The sequence below is a fragment of the Canis lupus genome, chromosome 25 (genome assembly GCF_048164855.1).
Source record: "Canis lupus baileyi chromosome 25, mCanLup2.hap1, whole genome shotgun sequence".
In the NCBI taxonomy this organism is placed as follows: domain Eukaryota; kingdom Metazoa; phylum Chordata; class Mammalia; order Carnivora; family Canidae; genus Canis; species Canis lupus.
This window is the reverse complement of record NC_132862.1, coordinates 37,160,302-37,183,536: the sequence shown is the minus strand read 5'-3', so window position 1 is coordinate 37,183,536 and position 23,235 is coordinate 37,160,302. Positions and strand designations below refer to the sequence as shown.

At 45.6% G+C, this 23,235-nt stretch overlaps 1 protein-coding gene and 1 long non-coding RNA gene across 17 annotated transcripts in view; one reads left to right on the top strand and one right to left on the bottom strand.

Moving 5' to 3' along the window:
• Nucleotides 1-2,266: 2,266 nt before the first annotated feature.
• Nucleotides 2,267-6,645, bottom strand: LOC140617530 (uncharacterized). Of its 7 annotated transcripts, none has more exons than XR_012017748.1 (3): nt 6,498-6,645; nt 4,360-4,573; nt 2,267-2,829 (listed from the first exon to the last, which is right to left on the bottom strand). It is a non-coding gene; the product is annotated as an uncharacterized lncRNA (long non-coding RNA). The 7 variants fall into 7 exon arrangements; XR_012017752.1 differs by having other exon boundaries at nt 6,584-6,608; XR_012017747.1 differs by lacking the exon at nt 6,498-6,645 and adding an exon at nt 5,815-6,173.
• PHC1 (polyhomeotic homolog 1) overlaps nt 6,394-23,235 on the top strand; it is a 22,697-nt gene continuing 5,855 nt past the window's right edge. Inside the window, exons 1-9 of one of the 10 annotated variants that reach the window (XM_072799104.1) lie at nt 6,447-6,547; nt 6,837-6,946; nt 9,490-9,647; nt 11,153-11,263; nt 12,254-12,334; nt 13,112-13,261; nt 13,864-14,019; nt 19,437-19,932; nt 21,967-22,766. In XM_072799104.1, coding sequence (XP_072655205.1) covers nt 9,534-9,647; nt 11,153-11,263; nt 12,254-12,334; nt 13,112-13,261; nt 13,864-14,019; nt 19,437-19,932; nt 21,967-22,766 — 1,908 coding nt within the window. In that variant the 5' untranslated portion in view covers nt 6,447-6,547; nt 6,837-6,946; nt 9,490-9,533. Of the gene's footprint in view, nt 6,548-6,651; nt 6,947-7,798; nt 7,822-9,489; nt 9,648-11,152; nt 11,264-12,253; nt 12,335-13,111; nt 13,262-13,863; nt 14,020-19,436; nt 19,933-21,966; nt 22,767-23,235 lie in introns of those variants that run through there. The other 9 variants (XM_072799101.1, XM_072799102.1, XR_012017746.1 and 6 more) reach the window with 9 other exon arrangements.

Sequence of the window (23,235 nt, the reverse complement as noted above, 5' to 3'; positions counted from 1 at the left end):
GAGGTAAATCTTGTACACAGGGAAGGGAATATACTCTTTTCTTATGATAGTAATAAAGGGGAATATGCCACGCCAAAATATACACATTGGCATAAAGATTATTTTGAGCTGAAGGTGAGTGAGAATTAACAGATGCCAGACAAGTTCTTCCCCTAATAAATTTCCCTTTGAGGAAGATCCCACCTGCACAGTTTGGTTTTGGGCACAGGAGACAAGTGAGCAATCCCTGCAATTTAGCATCCCTGAAAGCCCAAATCCTTTTTCATTTATTAAGAAGGGCGTATAAGCTTCTGAGTTGAAGTGGTTTTTTGACTTATACTTCTTTTCTGTGAACTCGCATACAAATAAATATTAATAAAATTGTGTGCCTTTTCTCCTGTTAATCTACCTTTTGTTAGTTTAATTCATGGGCCCCATTAAGAGACTAAACATTTTTCCTCCTTAACAGTAAGTTCAGGGATCCCTGGGTGGCGCAGCGGTTTGGTGCCTGCCTTTGGCCCAGGGCGCGATCCTGGAGACCCGGGATCGAATCCCACGTCGGGCTTCCGATGCATGGAGCCTGCTTCTCCCTCTGCCTGTGTCTCTGCCCCTCTCTCTCTCTCTGTGACTATCATGAATAAATAAATAAAATCTTTAAAAAAACAAACAAACAAAAAAAACCAGTAAGTTCATTAACTGAACTCATTAGTGTATGAACTCATTAACTCAATTAGTTAATAAATCTGTGATGTATGTTGAATAAAATATAGTGATTTAGGGGGCACCTGAGTGGCTCAGTAGTTAAGCATCTGCATTCTGCTCAGATCATGATCCCGGGGTCCTGGGATCCAAGCCTCAAGCCTCGAGCTTGGAGCTTTCGTGCGGGGTTCCCAGTCCAGCGGGGAGTTTGCTTCTCCCTCTCCCTCTGTCCCTCCCTCTCGCTTCAATTTACTGCTCTTGCTGGCTCTCTCCAATGAACATATTTAAAAAATCTTTAGGGCAGCCCGGGTAGCTCAGCGGTTTAGTGCCTGCCTTTGGCCCATGGTGTGCTTCTGGAGTCCCGAGATCGAGTCCCACATCGGGCTCCCTGCATGGAGCCTGCTTCTCCCTCTGCCTGTGTCTCTGCCTCTTTCTCTCTCTCTATGTCTATCATGAATAAATAAATAAAATCTTAAAAAAAATAAAAAAATCTTTAAAAAATAGTGATTTAGATACATCTGATTATGACGAAAATATATTGAGTTACTAAAGGAAACATAATAATAGATGTGTCTGACATCGTAGAAAATAATTTATAAATGTTACACTTATCTCCCATTTTACGAAATGCTATTCCCATTTCACAAAAAGAAAGTCAAGGCTGAGAGAAGGTATATTATCTGCCCTTAATTGCATGCTAACAGTCTAAACTGGTGAATCCTATGTTATTGTCAACTTTGTTACTTGAGGATATGGGGGTGTATTCGTTTCTTTTGATGGAAATGCTGGATGCAATACTGAGCAGAACCAATGAATACGGTGATTTTAAACTTCTACTCTAAAGGAAGTATGGCCAGTTGATTAAGTTTTGGAATATAGGTGAGGTCTGGAGCCGATGACCAAAAGAGAATTCTTGAGACGTCTTTGGTGCAAAATGGTGGTTTTATTAAAGCACAGGGGACAGGACCCATGGGCAGAAAGGGCTGCTGCCCCGGGCCTGTGAGGGGTGGCTGATTATATACCTGGGAGTTGGGAGGGGTTTGAGGATAGCATACTCTCTAGGGAATTTTGGAAGCCGGGTTTGCAGGACCTTGAGGGTGCTAGCTATTGATGGGAAAAGGTCACTTATTACCATCTAATAAAACCTGAGTCATGAAACCCTTCAGATGTGTATCAGTGGGCCATGTGCTTGGGTGATGACTGCCAGCACGTATATTGCTGGGGGGGGGGGGGGGGGCGGCAGAGGGTTATAGATAAGGAAATTTCTAAAGGAATTTTTATACATTAGACTTACAGGATCCTGGGGGTCTAAGATTGCCTTTTGCCCTTAGCAAAGTATTAATATCGAGGCAGTTAGGTCCACAGAGAATGTTACTCTGCCTGTTTCAAGGACTTGTCAATATGGTGCCTGGGGTTGTGCTTTGTCCTCATCTAGTCCTCTGTTCTCTCATCAAGTGTAGTAGAGGAAAAAGTTTTCCTTGACCCTCTTAGGGTCCTTGGCTGAGCCTGAGAATTAAGTTGACAAAGACAAATTATCAGGAGAAAAGCATACGAAATGTTTCAAAATGGTTAAAGAAGACAATTTAGGTGACATAAACAAATTTTATTTAACACCTTAAGTAGTGGACAGTTTTCATTCAGAGAACTGCAAACTGGAGCAGAAGGCAGGAAGCGTTTATAGGATAAACAATAAAGAACAAGGAAATATGTAAAGAGCTCAGGTTTGGCTTGGTGTTTGGGGATTGGCTGATTGGATATATTGAGTTTGTGGCCTGGTGAAGCATTTGCAGGGACATGAAATTTATCTAAATTTCAATTTACTGGCCCAGCTTCCTGGGCAGAAGAGACTCCATCTTGGACCTACGAATTTATTTCATCAAAATTTATTTAATATAAATATGATGTAACTTGGGAGCCTTCATAAGAAAATGAAGACTCAAAGAAATAGACCAGTGTGCTGTTGTGCTAGGTTTGATAAAGGGTGAACAGTTGTAGAGGAACATCCTAAGTTAAGGAGTATGAGGTAATTGTTCTAAATTGGGAGAAATTTAGCAAGGCCTGTTAGGATTCTTCTTGGTTGCCCTTTGTAAACTTCACAGATAAGGATGCTCTTTTCCACCCAGGGCACTTCTCACAGGAGGGTTTTATGACCTGTTTCAGAGAAGAAGGAAGAGAAAAAGAATAGTTTAGAATGACTTTCCTGCTTCTGCCATTTTCTCAAACTCCTTCAGCTTAAAATAGTCACTATTTTAGGTGCTATATTTTGGGGTAGTGTGCCCTGAGAATTCCATCCTAGGTATTTGTGGTGAGGAATAAGAGGTATTTTTTAATCTTTTAATCCCATTTTTCTTTTTTTTTTTTTTCAGTTGAGAGAAGGGCAACCATCTAGGAAATTAATTCAGTTAATCTTTATTGGACATGTCCTATTTGGTAGAGATTACGAAATTTCCCTTTTTTACATTCATCTTTTAGCCTACAATTTTCTCCAATTAAAATTGAGGGGCTTAGATAATTTTAAAATTCTTTTTTGCTTTAAAAACTTAAAAGAGTCTATAAATCCTTTTAATCTCCATCTCATTTTTCTCCCAACTAGATCTTAAAATGGCATACAGAATGGTAGGATGGGGGTGTGACGTGTATGGTGGTTCACATTTGCAACTGGTGGTGGTTAGAGTAAAGGTTATGATTTTCTATTTTCCCTACTTCATCCAGTCCACATTTGCATAGAATGATTAAAGAAGACGATTTAGACGTGGTGATCATATTTGTTTACCTACTTTGTTACCTGTAAACAGACACATTCCAATGATACCAACACCTCTAGGGTTAAGGGCAATCTCTTCCTCTACAATTCATTGTGGAATTCTGGGCTTGGAAGGTTTGAAGAAAGCGTATTCAGTGTCGGTTGATATGCAAAATTGTATTGGCCAGCCTACTATCCTATTTACTTTAGTTGCGGCCAGTTGAGTTCCTTTCAAATCCTGATCTTTCCGTATTTAGGTATGTTTGCAGGAGGAGGGCTTCTACTTCTCAACAGCTAGAATGCATTTCCTTTTCACCTGTTTAGGCTAATGACTTTCAGTGTTATGCAGAGTAAAGAAATTATTTAGCTTCCATTCAGGAGAACTATTTCGTTTGAAAAAGAAAAGACTAATTCCAGCAGAATCATTAAATGAAAATGAGAAAGTTTAGCAAAATTCTAAAAAAAAAAAAGTCAGTTAAGGATTTCCTATGGATTACAAATTGTTTTGCTGTTTAGATCTAGCGAGACAAATTCTTCAGTACCTCTTTCTTTCCAAGCTGATTTAGTCCTCAAGAATGATTTTTCTATGGATGGAGTTTTCCCAAACACTTCACTTTATTATTGCTCCATTTCCTTTTTATCCTGAAAATTTCTTTGGAAAATTGCTTAGACCCAGGTCTGTCTTAGAGGGAAATGAAGCTGAAAAGAATTACTGTGAAATACGGGGTACAAGCCTTTAGGTCAGAAAATTAAACTGCTGGTTCGTATCAATAAGACCTGGCCTGTGACTAGATTTATATCATTCAACAAAATTACACATCACCATTCTCTTCTTCCCTAAGATCATCTAAACGTGTAACTTTTAGTAGATGTAGGGGCCGGTGACCAGACAATACAAAGTCTTTAGAGGCGGGATGCATCTATATGTACATAGATACCGTAGCTGTGATTGGGCTTCACTTTTGACGGGGCTGGAATGGCCATGTTCAAGCAGGTATGCAGCTTCCACAGGCTTTTGAAAAGTTCTCTCTGGCACCTGGATTCCTACCCAGGAATATATTCCTGCGATGTATTACAGGCCTTCTCCAGGCACTTCAGAGCAACAATTCTCCCGTGGAACCGCAGGAGTAGCAATGTGAACGTTGTTATCATCTGAAAATTATGGACACCAGTTTTTCATTGGCCCTAGGAGATTGAGCTTAGGCTGTGAGCCTCCGCAAGAAAGCTTTAAACTTCTTTGACATGCCGAAAACCCAAGTTTGAATTAAATGACTAATGCTTTACCTAGTTTTTACCACCAGCTCTCTGCCAGGATCTTTTCAATTCATCCTCTGCCAAAGCCTGTCAACCATCCTGGCAACGTAGCCTTTCACCTCCCCACACCTCCTGCCTCTCTCTGCTTTTGCAGTCCTTTGGCTGCCCTCCGGGTTCCTTCCCCCACAGACCCGTCTGGCTGGTTCCTAGAAGCCTGGCAGGGATTGCTCTCGGACATACATCTGGCTATACCACCAACTAAGGGCCGGGAGTCCGAACACACCTCTCTCTCCGTGCAAATCGAAACGGATCTCATTTACGAACAAAGGGGACACTCGGAGGTTTTTCCTCTGAAAACAAATCACGCGTTGGCTTTTAAAGGAGAGCATCGTGGGGGGGGGGGGGAGTGGACAGAGAAAAATAACGGACGAGAACAGTGCTGACGGGGAAAAAAAGGAGGTAAAAAAAAAAAAAAGTGGCCGAGGAGGACGGCGGGGAAAGCAGCAGCGTCGGTAAGGGGCTCACGGGGAGTCCCAGCCGCGCGCGGGGCAACGGGGGCGGTCAGCTCTGTGTGCGCCCCGCAGCGCTGCTCCGACACAGGGGGCGGCACCCACGGGTGCTCGGCGGGTTCCCGCACCAGGACTCCACGCTGGCAAGCCGCTACCGGGACTAAAACGGGCAAGGCCACCGCCGCCGCATCCCGGGCAGCATCCCCAGATACGGCCCCATTGTTCTACGGCCTCGTCGTCCTCCTTCGCACGCCCGGGGGCGCACACGCACACGCGACCCGCGGAGGGCACACGAGCGTGCAACCCACGGCACGTCTAAGCGGGCTGCAGCTCGGAGGCGCGCGTCGGCGCCCTGCGGGGCAGCCCCGGACAGCCCCGGCGCAGCCTGCTTTCCCGCCTTCTCCGAGGCCAGGCGAGGCGAGGCGAGGCGAGGCGAGGCGAGGTCGGGACAATCGGCCTCCCCCTCCCGCTCCTCGGCCTTCCCTGCCCGCGCTCTCCCGGCCTCGGCCGTGGCCGCTTCCCCAGCCTGTCGTCCCTCTGGGGTCGCGGCTTCGCCTTCTCCCTCTTGGCGCGACCGTCCCTTTGATCCTTTCTTTCTCTACCTTATTCCCAGAAGCTCCTGAAAAATACCTCCTTTTTCTCTCCCCCTTTTCACGTCACTTCCCTCCCTTCGCCTCGACGAGCGCGCCTTCCCCGCTAGAGGCCAGCACTTTCTCAGTTTCGTCCCTCCAACCGGCGAGCAGAACTCGGAGAGAAAGAAGGAGGGAAAAAAAAAAAAAAAAAGAGGAGAAAGAGCGAGCGAGCGAGCGAGGAGGGGGGAGCCAAACAAAAAGCCCCACCAACCCCGAGGCCCGAGAGCGCGGAGGCCCGGGAGCGGCGTCGTCATGGCAACGGGCGCCGGCAGGAAGCGAGGGACGCGCGGGAGGGGGCGGGGGAGGCCGCCGAGGGGAGGGGACGGGAGGGGAGGGGAGGGGAGGGGAGGGGCGCGGAGGGCGGGGAGGGGTCCGGCTGCCCCGGAAGCACCTCCCCGCAGCCCCCTCCTCCAGCCCGGCCCGCAGCCCCCGGCCTGCAGCCCCCACCCTCTCGGCCCGGCAGGAAGTGACAGGCCCCGAGCGAGCCCCGGAGGCCTGGCGGAGCCGCGGCCGGGCCCGCACCCGGAGCGGCGGGAGGGGCGGGGAGCGGCGGCCGCGCCGGGCCCCTCCCACCCCGCCCTCGGCGCCCCCGCCCCTCCAGGAAGGGGAGGAGGCGAGGGGAGCCCGCCGCGGAGGCCGAGCGAGCCCCCCGCCCAGCCCGGCGACTGGGGACCCCGGCACCTGAGGTGGACGCCCCCCGGGAGCCCTCGGGTGCGGAGCCGGGCGCGAAGGTAACCGTGCGGCCGCGGGCCGGGGAGGGGCAGGACCTCTGGGGGCTTGGCTGCGCGGGGATGTGCCTGCAGCCGCCGGCGTCCGTGCAACGCCCCAGGTACCTCCCCCAGCGCCTTCCCTGCCTCCCGCGGGCGCTCGGCTCTGCGGTCCTCGGCTCCGTCCGTCCGCCCCAGCCTCTGGCTGCTCATTTCGCCGCGCTGAATGCCGTCCGTCCGTCAGCCCAGTTGCTTCTGACTGCTCGTGTGCTCATTCATTTTTCCTTCTCCGGCTTTGGTCCTGCCACCCAAGCATGCTGTCTGCTTGGTGACCCCCCTGCCTTTTTTCTGGTCCGCTTGGTGCCTCAGTCTCCAATTCCGTGACTCCCGTCTGTGTGTCTCCTGCTTGTCTCCCTGCCCTCGGTAAGCACATTTCCCGGCGCGCCTGGGTCGCTTCGCCCCTGGCACCGCTCTGTGTGCCCCTTCCCTTCCCCCGGTGCCTTTGATTCCTCTTTGGAGCCCCATTCTCCTCAGGGCTGCGTGGACAGCGAGAGCCTTGCTGGCGCTTGCTGTCCCCATTCCCCGCCCGGAGCACCTCCATTCCTCGCGCACGGTCTTCCCCCGACTCCCTTCTATGTCCCACACTGTTTAGGGAGATTTGTTCCCTCCAACTCTTGGCTGTGTGGACCGAGTGCCAGGTGCACTTCACGGTCTTGTCTAGGAGCTCCCTTCCGCAGATCTGTGCTGCTCACCCGGGCCGGCCCAACCCGTGCACACTCCCCTGCTACCTTTGAAGATGACTGTACTTTAGCTATTGTGGGGACCTCCGCGGATCGGCGTCTTGCACTTTCTCTTGTGGCGTAATGTTGAAAATGGAAACGCACTGTGCCTCCCAAACTTTTTATTGTTTTCATTTTCTGTATTTAATTTTGCCGTCCCAACACTGAATGCGAGTGAATAGATTATGTGCCTGGGAACCAGGAATTCTGGCTTTGAGGTCACTTTCTCCTGATTTTATTCCGTAAGCCAGCCCCCTTTACATCTCTATCTTCATCTCACGGTCTGGAAAAAAAAAAAAAAAGTTACTAAGATTTCCATTTTAGGGGACCTGAGGGGTCATATGGTTAATTAGCATTTTCACCTATGAAGGTAGGAATTAATGTCTCCTCTAGCTAGTAAAGGGGCCTCGTGTCTCTTGAGTCCAGTGAACTAAGTCCATTGATCTATACAACTATGCCATGCTGCCTCTAATCCTTACCCGCTTTTTTTCTTCACATGCTGATAATGAGGATTCATGGGTCTGTATCTGTTTAGTGCTTTCATATTGTGGCAAAAGATGTGGGAGAAGATAATAACTAGAGTTGAAGCTGATGTGATTTCTCCTGTGTACTTCTTGGGTTATATCCATGTCTGCACTGACATTTGCTATACCTGAATAAAACTGAAGAGATGGGTTGAGTTGAGTACTTGGGGGGTAACGATGCAGTCAGGTAATACCAGGAAGGGAATAGTAAGAAATCTCCCCAGCTCTGTTTCCAATGCCAAGTGGTTTGATTTTACTTACTTTGTCTTGGATGTAATCATGATAAATCCATTTTAAAAAAACTGTTGACAAGCCTTAGCAGAAATTCTGGTTTGATGTTTACATTCCTAAACCAACTATTGCTTTGCTGACCCAATATTTCTAGTGGCCCCATGCCTCCAAACTAGAGAATATAGTGTCTAGGCCTAACAAAAGAGAGGGGAAAAAAAAATGAACAAAAAGATTTTATTGTCATTTAGTGGTTTTTGGAGCATATTTCTTCTCCCTCATCTCCTCTCTCTGCTTAGTTCTTAGCAACGTCTTCATGACTTTTTGCAGATTTTAGTGTAGACCCCAGAGGGTAAATTCTGACTGCTAAAATGAACTAAAAAGTTGAGTTTTACTTTCTTGAAGATTTTCATTGCTGTGTGTTTAATACGTTTAATACCTGGCAGTCATACATTACCTTCAGTTGTGAAGGCTTTTCTGCAAATGGGGAAATGAGGTGCCAGCAGGGAAAGTGACATGCCCAGGGTGTTTTTATTAGTAGCCTGAGCTGGAACCAGGCACCTATTTGGACTGTAGACTGTTTTACCTCCTAGTTTTTGTTTTGTTTTAAAATTTTATGTATTTAAGTAATCTCTACACGCAATGTGGTGCTCGAACTCACGACCTGAAGATCAAGAGTCCAACGCTTTTTCACTGAGCCAACCAGGCGGCCCTCTATCTCTAGTTTTATGACTTTCTATGATGCGTTTAACATATCTGCATCATAAACCGCTCCTCCATAAAATGAGGACGGTGATACTCAAACCAAATGATACCGCCTTTATCATAGATTTTTATTTATTTATTTTTTGGTTTGAGGAAGTAGCCTGTGTTAATATATAAAGACTCGATACTAGGATAACTTCTTTACCCTCAGAAAACCTCATTTCTACAATTATAAGATGGGGATAATTGTATTTACCTTAAAGCACTGTAGGGTAATGGAGATGAAGAGCCTAGTCCAGTAAGAGGAGGCACCTGGTGGCTTCTCGGTAAATGGTGACCACTGTTAAAGTGATGCTGGTAATGAGGTCACAGGTGCAGATGAAACTGAGAAAATAGCAACTTTTAAGTGGGAATATTTTAAACTGTTAAAAAATGCTATGGGGATGTAAGGTAGCCTTAGTATTATGAATCTGAAATTCTGGCCATTTGATATTTAATAGATAGTCATGAGGAAATATGTAAAGGTTTCTTTTGAGACATTGCATAGCTTCAGAAGATGGGATGGGAAACATATGGTTGTAAGTGTGTATTGCAGATTTGATAGTTGAAGAAGCCCAAGGAATCATGGCTGATGGAACGAAGAGGAAGAGTTTTAGATAACTTGAATAATAACGTGAAATAATAGCTTGAGATCAGGTGTGAATTTTAATCCTTTGCTACTTCCATCTAGGTCTTGAGTCAGAGCACCAGCTTTGGGGACCCTGGACCACCATCATGGAGACTGAGAGTGAGCAGAACTCCAACTCCACCAATGGGAGCTCCAGCTCTGGGGGCAGCTCTCGGCCCCAGATAGCTCAGATGTCACTGTATGAACGGCAAGCGGTGCAGGTGAGCCTCAGTCCTGAGGGGCTGTGCTCTGTGGGTATTGACTTTGGGTGGGCACGGGTGTTGGAAGATAATGCCTCTTAGTTCCTTTCCAGCAAACTGGGGGATTTGGATTAGGTGACAACTAATGTTCCTTCCAGCTCTGAGAATCTTAGGAGTTTACAACAGTTTGAGCAAGCAAACAGAGAATGAGAGTCAGTCTTTAAATCAGGGTTTCAGTTCATGTAGCTAGATTCTTTTTTTTTTCCCAAAGATTTTATTTATTCCTGAGAGACACACACAGAGAGAGGCAGAGACACAGGCAGAGGGAGAAGCAGGCTCCATTCCATGCAGGGAGCCTGATGTGGGACTCCATCCCGGGTCTCCAGGGTCACACCCCAGGCTGAAGGCGGCGCTAGACCTCTGAGCCACCGGGGCTGCCCAATGTAGCTAGAGTCTAACTAAGCATTTCTCTTCATGGATTGTCAGGTTTTTAATCTTTGGCTTTTCTTGTAAATCACCCTGAGTAATGGAAGTCTAAAACTCATTGGAGTTTTATTTTTAGAAAATAGTAATTCCACGCTTTAAAAAATGTTGGGAATGGGGCATTTTACTCAAAATTTCTTGGTTGCTAAAATCATTCTGCACATCGGAAGGATAGTTCTAATTATTAAAGAATAAGAATACAGTAATATCCCAGAGGTAACCCTAAAACTGCATTACCAGTATCATCTTTATAAATACCTACTGTAAATATTTGAAAATGCCAGTTAATTTGGAAATTTACCTGATGATAGGATCTTTCACAAGCCACTGTTTACTCTTTTTCATCATTTTCAACCATTTGGGGCTCTGTCACCTTAACTGTGTCCCTAGAATATGGTCTCTTGTCTTCTCTTCCATTCATTCATTTTTAAGTAGGCTCTGTGCTCAGCTTATAGCCCAACATGGAGCCCAGTGTGGGCCTTGAACTCAAACCCTGAGATCAAAGACCTGAGCTGAGATCAAGAGTTTGATGCTTAACTGACTGAGCCACTTAGACACCCTATTTTAATTTTTTTTAAAGTAAAGCTCTATGCCCAGTCTTGGGCTTGTACTCACAAGCCCAGACCAAGAGTCGCATGTTCTACTGACTGAGCCAGCATGGTGCCCCTTTTTCTCTTTATATTAATCGACATCTAATTTATTTTCAAGTTGTTTAGTCTTAGTTTCTTTCCTTGCTATATCATGTGTTTCCACATTCCATTTTGGGAATTAAGAGTTCATGTGAGTTAGATTGCTTTACTTTTCTTTATATACAAGAATAGAGCATAACAGAATTAATTGTTTCTCCACTTTTTGAAGACTATGTGAACTTACAAGTTCTAATATAAAAATGGACAAATCACATGTTGTTGATTTAGCCACACTCCCCATCTTCGTTTTTCTCCTTTCCAGTTGTCCCTTTCACCAGATCATAGTCATTTGCATAGAATAGGAATTAGGAGTGATTCATTCTAAGTGGGTTGATCCTCTCTTTTTCCTCTTAGGCTCTACAGGCACTGCAGCGTCAGCCCAATGCAGCTCAGTATTTCCACCAGTTCATGCTCCAGCAGCAGCTCAGCAATGCCCAACTGCATAGCCTGGCTGCGGTCCAGCAGGTGAGAGGTCAGCAGCCAGCTGGCCCAAGAGGGAAGGGGATAGGCACTACAGGTGGGTCAGGGGGTACTGCCTCCTCCACTAAGTCATAGGCTAGAAATGGTCTTCTGCCTCCTGTCCTCCCGTAGGAGGAAGAAAGGATCTTAGTTTTGAGAGTTGCAGTAGGAACTGGAAGGTAGAATGGCTATGTTCTAGAACTGCATTGTCCAATGTGGTGGTCACTAGCCACTATGTATCTACTGAGCACTTAAAACGTGGCCAGTCCAAATGGATATGTACAATCAAATTTTGGATTTCAGAGACTTAGTATAAAGAAATGTAAAATATCTCAGTAGTTTGTTGTTATTGGTTACATGTTAGACTTATTAGCTTAAGTAAAATAAAGTTTATATCTCCAGTTTCTTTTCACTTTTTTATTTTTTATTTTTATTTTTTAAGATTTTATTTATTTATTCATGAGAGACACAGAGAGAGAGAGAGGCAGAGACGCAGGTAGAGGGAGAAGCAGGCTCCATGCAGGGAGCCCGATGTGGGACTCCATCCGGGGTCTCCAGGATCATGCCCTGCGCTGAAGGCGGTGCTAAACCGCTGGAGCCACCCGGGCGGTACCCTCTTTTCACTTTTTTAAAAAATGTGCATACTAGAAGGTTATTTGTGTGGCTCACGTTGTATTTGTTCTGGACAGCCCTAGGTTAGACTTAGGAGTGACTCATGATAAACCCGATCAAAGGTTCTTCTACCTAAAAGAAAGTGGGAGGAGGAGGAGGAGGACAGGTTACCCAATTGCCCCAGGAGGGTCGTGTGGGAGTTATTAGGTTGGTATATGTGGTAATATAAGGGTTTCTGGGGATAGTGATTATACTTTTCCTTGCTCCAGTGTAGAGTCTCTGGGTTCTTATCTGAAATCTCTATTGCATTTTGTGCTTGTGATAAGATTGAGTCTTTTCCTTCGTTGTCTTTGCTCTGCTCCTGTTTCCTTACCCCTTTTATAGGCCACGATTGCTGCCAGTCGCCAGGCCAGCTCTCCAAACACCAGCACTGCACAGCAGCAGACTACCACCAGCCAGGCCTCGGTGAGGACTGACTGCATCTTCCCACTGAGAGGCTTCCCTCCCTGGGTCTCTGTCTCAGGGTGGAAACAGCTTTGTGTATTGAGTCATCAATGGCAATTATTGCTCTTATGTTAGAGAGTGTTAGTAGAAGGGAAACAACTGACCTGAATCTATATAGGAGTCTTAGTGAGGAGGTTTAAGAAAGTAGGAAGGAAATCCTGGGGAAGAAGAGGAAGTAGCAAAGGAAAGGGACTGGTCTCTGGACCCTTTATTTTTTTTAAATATATATATATATATATTTTTTATTTATTTATGATAGTCACAGAGAGAGAGAGAGAGAGAGGCAGAGACATAGGCAGAGGGAGAAGCAGGCTCCATGCACCGGGAGCCCGACGTGGGATTCGATCCCGGGTCTCCAGGATCGCGCCCTGGGCCAAAGGCAGGCGCCAAACCGCTGCGCCACCCAGGGATCCCCTCTGGACCCTTTAAAGAGGAGTGAAGTCTGTTCTGTTTTGTTCCTTTTCCCTCTCAGCTGTTAATGCTAGTGGTTAGGGACTAGTTTCTTTACTTTGGTATGACCCTGCAGTATCCAGGATGACAGTTATGGACAGGAAAAGTATTATTCGTTTCCCTCTGACTCTGAAAATGAGATACTCTTCTAAAAAAAAAAAAAAAGAAAGAAAGAAAGAAAATGAGATATTCTGTTCTTGACTGTGTCCCCTCTGAATTTGTCAGTGATGTGCATTTATTTTTACCTCTCCTAAATCCTTAGTTCTGGTTGCTTTCTGTACCACACAGATCAATCTGGCCACCACGTCGGCCGCCCAGCTCATCAGCCGATCCCAGAGTGTGAGCTCTCCCAGTGCTACCACTTTGACCCAATCTGTGCTACTGGGAAACACCACCTCCCCACCTCTCAACCAGTCCCAGGCCCAGATGTATCTACGGGTAAGCCACAAACACAACCACCATCGTTCCAGGGGCATAATTGTTATGCCCCTGGCAAAGACTTGCGTGAAAGCTGTTTGGTTTAACCATGGTTGCCCAGATTACGTTAAGATATGCTGATCTACTTCCTAGGCCTTACTTACCTCTAGAAGTGATGCTTAGTATTCACAGGTAGCCTGCAGATTACATTGAGATCTTAAGAGAGAAGATGTTCGCCTGAACATTTGACTGAAGTAGTGTCACATATAGTCTAATCTTTAAATCTGTGGCTCGAGTACACAAATTCTGAGTGTTATCTCTTAGCCTATCTACTTACTGTACATGAGTACTTGTTCTAAAATCCTCATTGTCTCAACTTCTTTGATGTTTGACTCTTTGGTGTCAATCTGTAGTTTTATATACATTTTAGGTTTCCTTCTGGATGATTCATCGCATATGGAGAATAAGGGTCTCCTGGGTTGGTGTGGAAAGGGGTAGGGCTTAGCAGTTTCGTATCTTCTGTTTATTTTGTCTTGTGGTCCTTCCCTTCCATTTCTCCTGTCTTTCTTCTTCTCCTCTTGTTCTCTTTCCTTTGTTCTTCCTCTTCCTCCTCTCCTTGCCAGCCACAGCTGGGAAACCTATTGCAGGTAAACCGGACCCTGGGCCGGAATGTGCCTCTAGCCTCCCAACTCATCCTGATGCCTAACGGGGCAGTGGCTGCAGTCCAGCAGGAGGTGCCATCTGCTCAGTCTCCGGGAGTTCATACAGATGCAGACCAGGTCAGTGGCAACCACTTGACCTGTGGATGGGCACTGGGGAGGATGAAGGGAACCACCACAGACCAGGGCCCACCCTGTCACTCCGTGACTACTTCTCAGGATTCTTATTTTTTTCTCCCCTTTTCTTAATTTCTGCAGAACTTGAATCCCTTGTAACTGTTGAGTTATTTGAGTTAGGAACAGAAGTGGTTGTGACTGAGAACAGCCCTGCAGGTCTGGGAAGCTGTATTCTCCATGCAGGGCAGATTTCCTTACATTCTTTTAGCCCTCCACGGCTCAGCTTTATTCAGGAGGTCTTATTCTCTTTCTTGGCGATGCACTCCAAAAAATAAGGGACGATCGAGGGACTTCTGTAGTTAGGTAAATGTGAAGCCAACCTGGCTGACTTGCTGAAAGAATATTTGATTCTCTCTCTTTATGAGTTACTGTGGCTATAGACTTTCAGCAGTCTGTTTCTACTCCCGGGGTGCCCAGGAAAGTCTTCCTCACCATTGCTTTTCATGCCTCATCCCCCAAATATGTTTGTTTCAAGACTGAAGTTTTCGCTTCTTATGAATGGAATACAAATTGAGGTTTCATAGTAACTTTTTCCACTCTCTTAGTTTAGCAGTTGGCAAGTAAATATTGAGGTTGAGCTTTTTCTCCTGATGTGCTCAGGTTATCCTAGAAAATTTGGAAGATTGAAAAGGAAGACAAGTCAAATCTTCAAATATCTTAGAGCACAAAGAAGTACAAAGGAAATGGTACTAAGTTGGGGTGACACTTGAGTTTAGAGAAGAGTTGGCTGCATTCCTGCTCAGTGACTTTTGGGATATTTGAGCAGATTCTTGAAGGATTGGTTGGATTCGATTTGCAGTAGGAAGAAAACTGGAGAGAGAACAGTATGTGTAAAGGCATGACTCGTATGTGACTGAGTTAGGGATGAGTGGATAAAGTGGAGACAGCACGCTTGATGGTAGAAAAGGTCATTGTCAGGGAGAAGTCTGAAAGCCAAGCAAAGGTAGCAGGGGTCATGGCTGACTATTGAATAGCACATTAATAGGATAAGGAAAACACTTTGGAAAGAATCACCTAGGAACATATGCCTGGAGAGGAAAGAGAAGTTAAAGAACCTAATAAGAGACTCTTGGGGGTCATTTAGTTACTAGGATAAGACCTTTGTTTTAGACTACGGTAACAGCAGTGGGAAGAGAGGATGAGGTTGAGACTGGTTTCGTATTCAGTTCTTTCATTTATCTGTCTCTTTATTCATCAAATACCTCAGTGCCAATATGTGGAGGGGCCAAGGTAGTGGTTGAAAATATGGATCTTTTTAGATTTTATTTATTTATTCAGACACAGAGAAGGCAGAGACACAGGCAAGGGAAGAAGCAGGCTCCTCACAGAGAGCCTGATGTGGGACTCGATCCCGGGACTCCAGGATTATGCCCTGAGCCAAAGGCAGATGCTCAACCGCTGAGCCACTCAGGCATCCCGAAAATATGGATCTTTTATTAGGGTCAGATTCCAAGTCCATGATTTACTCTGTGACGGAGGCAGATGGCCTAACATCTTTTTTGCCAGTATCTTCGTATATAAAATAGCTATTGTTAAATACCTACCTTGAGGTGTGTTGAGGATTAAATGAATTATAGGTGTAAGTGTGCGAACACTGGACTGGTAGACATTACAAACCATTGAAACACCAGACATTAAGGAAAGAATCACCTGGATGGTTTAATATTTGCTTCATTAGAAAGTACAGAGTGCCTTGAAAACACAGAAGGAGACCTAATTCAGCCTTGGGACTCCGGGAAAGTCAAGGCTGCCCAGAGGAGGTGACATTTATCATTTTTTTAAAAAGATTTTATTTATTCATTCATGAGAAACAGAAAGAGTGCGAGAGAGAGGCAGAGAGAGAGAGAGAGAGAAGCAGGCTCCATGCAGGGAGCCCAATGTGGGACTCAATCCCGGGTCTCCAGGATCAAGCCCTGGGCCCGAAGGCTGAGCCACCCAGGCTGTCCGGAGGTGACATTTAAATTGAGTATCCCAGGAAGATGTGGATGGGGAGTGGTGAAAGCAGGGAAAATCTAGATTTGAGAAAAACTTAGAAGATCTTTGAAAAAGGAAAACTGATTTTGAGGGAGGTGCCGGATACAACAGTGAGGTGGCTGCTTAGTGCTACTTTTGAGATGAATGTTGGAGAAGCGGATTTAGGGTGAAGTTTAGTTTTGGATATACACCAGGTCATGTGGTCAGCAGTTTTATATATCTGGTACTTGAGCTTAGAGGGAAGGTCTGCGTGGGGGATAACATTAAGAGTAGTGGACACAGAGATGATAATTGATATCAAGAGAACATTTGGCATTGCTGAGGGAAAGGTATGGATTGACAAGAGAAAAGCCTTTAAGATGGAGCCCTGAGGGTTAGATCTGTTCCTTAGAAAATGGAATAGTTCAAGGTCGAATAGAGGCTGATGGACTGGCAGAGGGGAGTATGAAAGAGTGACAGGGACACAGGACAATCTGGATTGTGTGGTGTCATAAAGAGAAAGGAGCAAAATGTTGGAAGAGGCAGGGAGTCTTTTGTCTAATACAGTAGGGATGACAAGAAAGGTAGAGTTTACTCTGTTACGGATGGAGAACCGTATCAGTGGAGTTCAGGGTTGTTGAAACCAAAGTAGTATGACTTGAGGAATGGCTGGATGGTGAGACTAGATGCAGTGAATCTAAATAATCACTACCAGTTTATTGATAGCAGGAAAGGAGGATGAAGCTGGGGTTGGGTATGTGGGGTTCAGGTGTGATGGGAGGGCACCATTAGCAAAGAGGTTGAAGAGACAGGAAGGAAGTGAGAAGGAAGCTCCTTGAGAAGGAAGAGGAGTGGGGCCTTGAGTGGGGAAGGATTTGATCAGGAGGGAGGAAAGAAGGGAGAGCAGGGAAAAGGAAGTGGTGGGTGTTTATGAGGGGAATGTGTAGATTTAGTGATGGAACTGCTGAAATGTGCTCATGTAGTGGTTTATTGTCTCTACAGCGGTGATGGGGAAGAGCAAGTGGTATATCCTGAGGTATATCGGGAGACGAGGAAAGTTTTATTTTATTTTATTTTATTTTTTTTTAAGATTTTATTTATTTACTCATGAGAGACACAGAGAGGCAGAGACACAGGCAGAAGGAGAAACAGGCTCCACACAGGAAGCCTGACATGGGACTTGATCCCGGGTCTCCAGGATCGCGCCTTGGGCTGAAGGCGGCGCTAAACCACTGAGCCACCTGGGCTGCCCCATGAGGAAAGTTTTAAATCGCTATTATGGAAAGCTGATTAGAAAAACCCTATTATGTAATTGCCGGATCACATTAAGTGCCCCGGCACCCAATCCTGATAATTCTTGTAAATCTCTCTCAAAAGCTGTCACCTCTTTACTGCTTGTCTGAACTCAGGTTCTTTTTATTTTTTACCTGAATTACTGTACTGGTTTTCTAAATGGTGTCTTTGACTTCCTCCTTGTCTACCTCTAAACATCTTCCATATTACTATCAAAATAAGTTTTTTAAAAGAAAATGTATGTTGTTACTAACATTTTAAATGGTACTACTGGTATGCCGAATTTGATAAATCATAATCCTTGGTTCATGACATCCTCTCCACAGTGGTCCATTTATGGGCCACTTTTATTTACTTACTATATTTTAATGATGTAATAAGCAAACCTCAGTTCTACCCATTGCCTGCCGCTACCCACGGTAATAACCATTCTGATTCCTAGGTTCTTCCTTTCCTGTGTTCCTTTTTCTACAGTTTTATTGTGTTTACATATATTTTTAAACAGTATTTTATATTATGGAAAATTTCAAACTTAATGCAAAAATAGAAAAAAATATGACTCCCTTTGTACCTACCAACCAGCTGCAACATTTATCAACACATGGCCATTTTAACCAGGCCACTTTCCTCCACCTGTGGACTATTTAGAAGTAAATTCCAGATACCATATTTTATACACACACACACATATATATACACACATATATGTATACACATACATACACACATATGTATATATACACACATGTATATATATGTATATGTATGTATTTGTATTTGTATTTAAATTTATAAGGTTTTTGTGCTGTATATAATTTGGGGAGAATCCTTTCTTAATAGCTTATTGTCAAAATCCATCCATATTGTTGCATGTTACTGTATTTTATTAATTTTGATTTCTGTGTAGTATTCAACTGTGTGAATATACTGTAGTTCCTTCCTCTCTTCTGACAATGGCCATTTAGGTTGCTTCCAGACTTTTGTTAACTATGAATAGAGCTGCTGTGGCATTCTTACACATGCCTCCTGTTGTATATAGCAAGAGTTTCTCTTGTAGGATTCCTGGATTTGAGAGTGTGTGAATGTTCAACTTTAGGACGGGATGCCAAACTATTTTCCAAAGTGGTTGTGCCTCCATCAGCAATGTTTACAAGAATGGTTTCAGCTGTAGAGTTGATTATGTTTATTCTGATTAATATTCTTCAGTGGCTTCCTGTCATCAGTTAAGTGCTCATCAGTCCTCTCTTCATATTTTGGAGTACTTACTATGTCAGGCACTGTGCTAGGTGCTGGAAATATTAACAACGGGGGAGATAGATAAACTTCTGTTTCCGAACTGAAGTTCAGACTCTCCTCATTTTAATACACCAAGCCCTTCCTGGTCTGGTACCTTTCTACACCCCCAGCTTCAATCTGTCTTCCTAGCTTCATTTCTTTCCATTCCCTCTAACTCACCTCAAACATAATGAAATATTTATCATTTCCAGAAATGCTATGTTCTTTCTTGGCTCAATGGTCTTTCAGATATTGTTACTTTTTCTTCACACTTCCACCTTTGCTCTCACTCATGGAGTCACAGATCAAACAAAAGACTGTTTTGGGAAGTCTTCCCTAATCTCCCTGGTCTGAGTCCATCTTCCTTCTCTGTGCTACAATAGCATATGTCTCTGCATAGTAGAATACGGTTATTAGTGATTTTCTCGTCTGTCTTTTCTGGTAGAAAGTACCCATTAAGAGCAGAGACCGTGACTTTCGTTCCTGCATTTCCAGTATCCAGTGTAGTGCCTGAAGCATAGTAGGTATTTGGCCGATGTTGAAGGAACGGAGGAAGAAGGAAAATCTGAGCCATCTCGAAGGAATAAATGAGCAAACTTGCAGATAGATTTGATAGTGAATAAAGGAGACTGAAAATCAAATAGGATTCAAGAGTCTCTCCCTGGGTGACTGGAAGGACTTTAATGTATATGATTGTAAAGGTTGGGGGGGATACCCTGTGCAGAGGCTGGGGAATATCTGTAACTGTCTTCACTGCTTCTGAACTAGTCACAGAAAGCTCTGACCTCAGTGCCTCCTGTTCCCCTTTTCTCAATGTATCTTTTTCTTTTATCTTGCAGGTGCAGAATTTGGCAGTGAGGAACCAACAGGCCTCGGCCCAAGGACCCCAAATGCAAGGCTCTGCTCCGAAGGCCATTCCTCCTGGAGCCTCCCCTGTCTCCAGCCTCTCCCAGGCCTCCAGCCAGGCCCTTGCTGTAGCTCAGGCGTCCTCTGGGGCCTCAGGCCAGTCCCTCAACCTCAGTCAAGCTGGTGGAGGCAGTGGGAGTAGCATCCCAGGGTCCCTGGGTCCCGGTGGAGGTGGCCAGGCCCCTGGCGGCTTGGGCCAGTTGCCTTCCTCAGGAATGGGTGGGGGTGGGAGCTGTCCCAGGAAGGGCACAGGAGTGGTGCAGCCCTTACCTGCAGCCCAAGCAGTGACTGTGAGTCAGGGAAGCCAGACAGAAGCAGAGAGTGCAGCAGCCAAGAAGGCAGAAGCAGATGGGGCTGGTCAGCAGAACGTGGGCATGAACCTGACACGGACAGCTACCCCTGCTCCCAGCCAGACCCTTATTAGCTCAGGTAAGCTGTCACCTCTCAGAGTATCCTTATTCTCTTAGAACTTGTTTGAAATCTTCAGAGTACGTCTCTTTGACATTGTTCTTGCTTTTCTTAGTCCTGGAGTAGTGGAAGGAGGGAAAATGATATCAGCCTTGATCATATTAGTCCAGGGAGAGAGGAGGACCGGTAACAGATACATCTGTATTTCCACCAGGCAGTAGTCCGTTTACAAACTACTTTGTCCCCATCTTCTTAGGCCCTGAGTTTGTCAGTTTTCTCATCCTACCCATTCATTTACCCAGTTCATACTGAATTGCCTACTGTGTTGGAGGAGGTGTTAGGGATGCATCTTTGAAAAAAAAGATTCCTGTCCTCATGGAGCTCATGATTTAGCTTGAGAGGAGATGGCTCTTCCCCTCACTCATCATCTTGATGATGATGGTTTGGATCAGGGTAGAGTGGAGTTGTTATAAGTGCCTTGGAGCACTTAGGACTAGCAAATAGAGCCACGGTTTAATATAGTCAACTTGTGCTCCTCTGTATCAATGATAAGGATAAAAAAAGGGATGCCTGGATGGCTCAGTAGGTGAGCATCTCTTTGGCTTAGGTTGGGATCCCGGGGTCCTGGGACTGAGTCCCATGTCAGGCTCCCCGCAGGGAACCTGATTCTCCCTCTGCCTGTGTCTCTGCCTCTCTCTGTGTGTCTCTCTTGAATAAATAAATAAAATATTTTAAAAAAGTATAAAAAAAGAATAAATAATAATAACCCCAAATGGTTTATAGTTGCTTTTGGACTGTGGTTCCGTATAGTTAGGTGGGTGCACCTTATTTGGTAATGTTTATTTTTGCCTGCCTTGTTTCTAGCACTTTAGTTGTTGCTCTATTTGGATGATTTACTTATAAAAAATTAAGAGTTCGGGTGCCTTGGTGGCTCAGTTGGTAAAGCGTCTGCCTCCGGCTTAGGTCATGATCCCAGGGTTCTGGGATTGAGCCCTGCTTTGGGCTCCCTGCTCGGTGGGGAGCTTGCTTCTGCCTCTCCTGGCTCGTGCTCTCTCACTGTCTCTGGCTCTCTCAAACAAAAAAATAAAAATCTTTAAAAATCTTTAAAAATTAAGAGTTAATTATCAGGCTGTATGACTACTACCTGTTTATATACCATAGCACTTCTGTTTCCAAAGTGCTTTCATCTCACATGTGCTCTCTGGACAATCTGAGGGCATAGGGGGTGGGGGAGATTGTAGGTTCCACCTACAGTGGAGAAAATTGGGTCAAGTCTGAGCCTAAATAGCAGCTAACTCTTAAGACTTCTCATAGGTAGTGACCTAAACTGATGTTTCTAAAAAATCGAGCCTTTCACAGGAAGATGTTGGAATCTTTACCTCTGTGGGCATTTACTCTCTGGGTGACCATTAAGTCTTTTTCTTGTGCTGGGCACTGGGCTGGGTTCTAGGGATGTAAAAATAAATAAAGCAGGGACTGAGCCCTTGAACTTAGTCTAATCATACAGAAGATGGGCCAGCCATTCTCTGCTGGGTCAGACTAACAGGATTTAGTATAACAAAGGAAATAAAAGTTAGATGGCTGCCAGAAATGATTGAGGACTGTGAAATGATTGGGCAAGGGAGTTTCTTCCCTTAAGGTCTTGAACTGTGGAGAGAGAGAGTTGGTAATGTCTGGCTCAGAAGAAAAAGTACAAATGAAGTGATCTCTAGGCCCTTCCAGGCTAGATCTTCATTCACTATATGATACCAAAGCTAAGAACACTTTGAAAAGAGCGGCCTGGGTGGCTCAGTGGTTTAATGCCACCTTCAGCCCAGGGCATGATCTTGGAGACCTGGGTTCGAGTCCCATGTTGGGCTCCCTGCATGGAGCCTACTTCTCCCTCTGCTTTTGTCTCTGCCTCCCTCTCTCTGTGTGTCTCATGAATAAGAAAATAAAATCTTAAAAAAAAAAAAAAAAAGGAACACCTTGGAAAGGTGATTTTAATTTCAATTTTAATTTAAAGGCTGATTATTTTCTGCTCTTGTCTGTTCTGTGCCGGGCTTATTCCTCTAGCCACCTACACGCAGATCCAGCCCCATTCCTTGATTCAGCAACAGCAGCAGATCCACCTCCAGCAGAAGCAGGTGGTAATCCAGCAGCAGATCGCCATCCACCACCAGCAGCAGTTCCAGCACCGGCAGTCCCAGCTCCTCCACACAGCCACACACCTCCAGTTGGCCCAGCAGCAGCAGCAACAGCAGCAGCAGCCAGCACCGCCGCCGCCACCACCACCACCGCCACCACCGGCCACAACCCTCACTGCCCCTCAGCCACCGCAGGTCCCACCTACTCAGCAGGTCCCACCTTCCCAGTCTCAGCAGCAAGCCCAGACCCTGGTTGTGCAACCCATGCTGCAGTCTTCGCCCTTGTCCCTCCCACCTGACCCAACCCCTAAGCCACCCCTCCCCATCCAGTCCAAGCCACCTGTAGCACCTATCAAGCCGCCTCAGTTAGGGGCTGCTAAGATGTCAGCCACCCAGCAGCCACCACCCCATATCCCTGTGCAAGTCGTGGGCACCCGGCAGCCAGGGACAGCCCAGGCACAGGCTTTGGGCTTGGCGCAGCTGGCGGCTGCCGTACCTACGTCCCGGGGGATGCCCAATACGGTACAGCCCGGGCAGGCCCATTTGGCCTCCTCACCGCCTTCGTCCCAGGCTCCTGGTGCGCTGCAGGAGTGCCCCCCAACGCTAGCCTCTGGGATGAGCCTGGCTCCGGTGCAGGGGACCGCACATGTGGTAAAGGGGGCTACAACATCCTCCCCTGTTGTAGCCCAGGTACCTGCTGCCTTCTACATGCAGTCTGTGCACCTGCCGGTGAGTGATGTTAGATGGCTTTGAGGGCACAGTCCCCTTTGAGTGGACCTGGGGCTCAGTGGACATAGAGCTTAACTTAGGGGGCAGTGAAGAGTTGAGAAGGTTGATGTACTGATATTTATCATGTTACCTTAATTACTTTCTTAGAAGCCCCATCTCCAAATACAACCACCCCGGGACTTATGAATCAAGAGGGGAGGGTACCACAAACATTCAGTCTGCAACAGATACAAAGTTACTATGTGTGAGTGCCTGTGTGTGAGAATATGGTATTACATCAGCTGCTCTCTTAATCATTGCATTGCTTCATCCGTGACAACTATTTGTTATAAACTATACAACTTAAAAGATACTGGTATGTACTTCTTTTGTAAGACATTGATGGAAGGTTAAGATACTGGTACTTACTTGTTTCTTTTGTAAGAGAGAGAGAGACATTAATGTATATAATCTGTACTTTATACTCCTA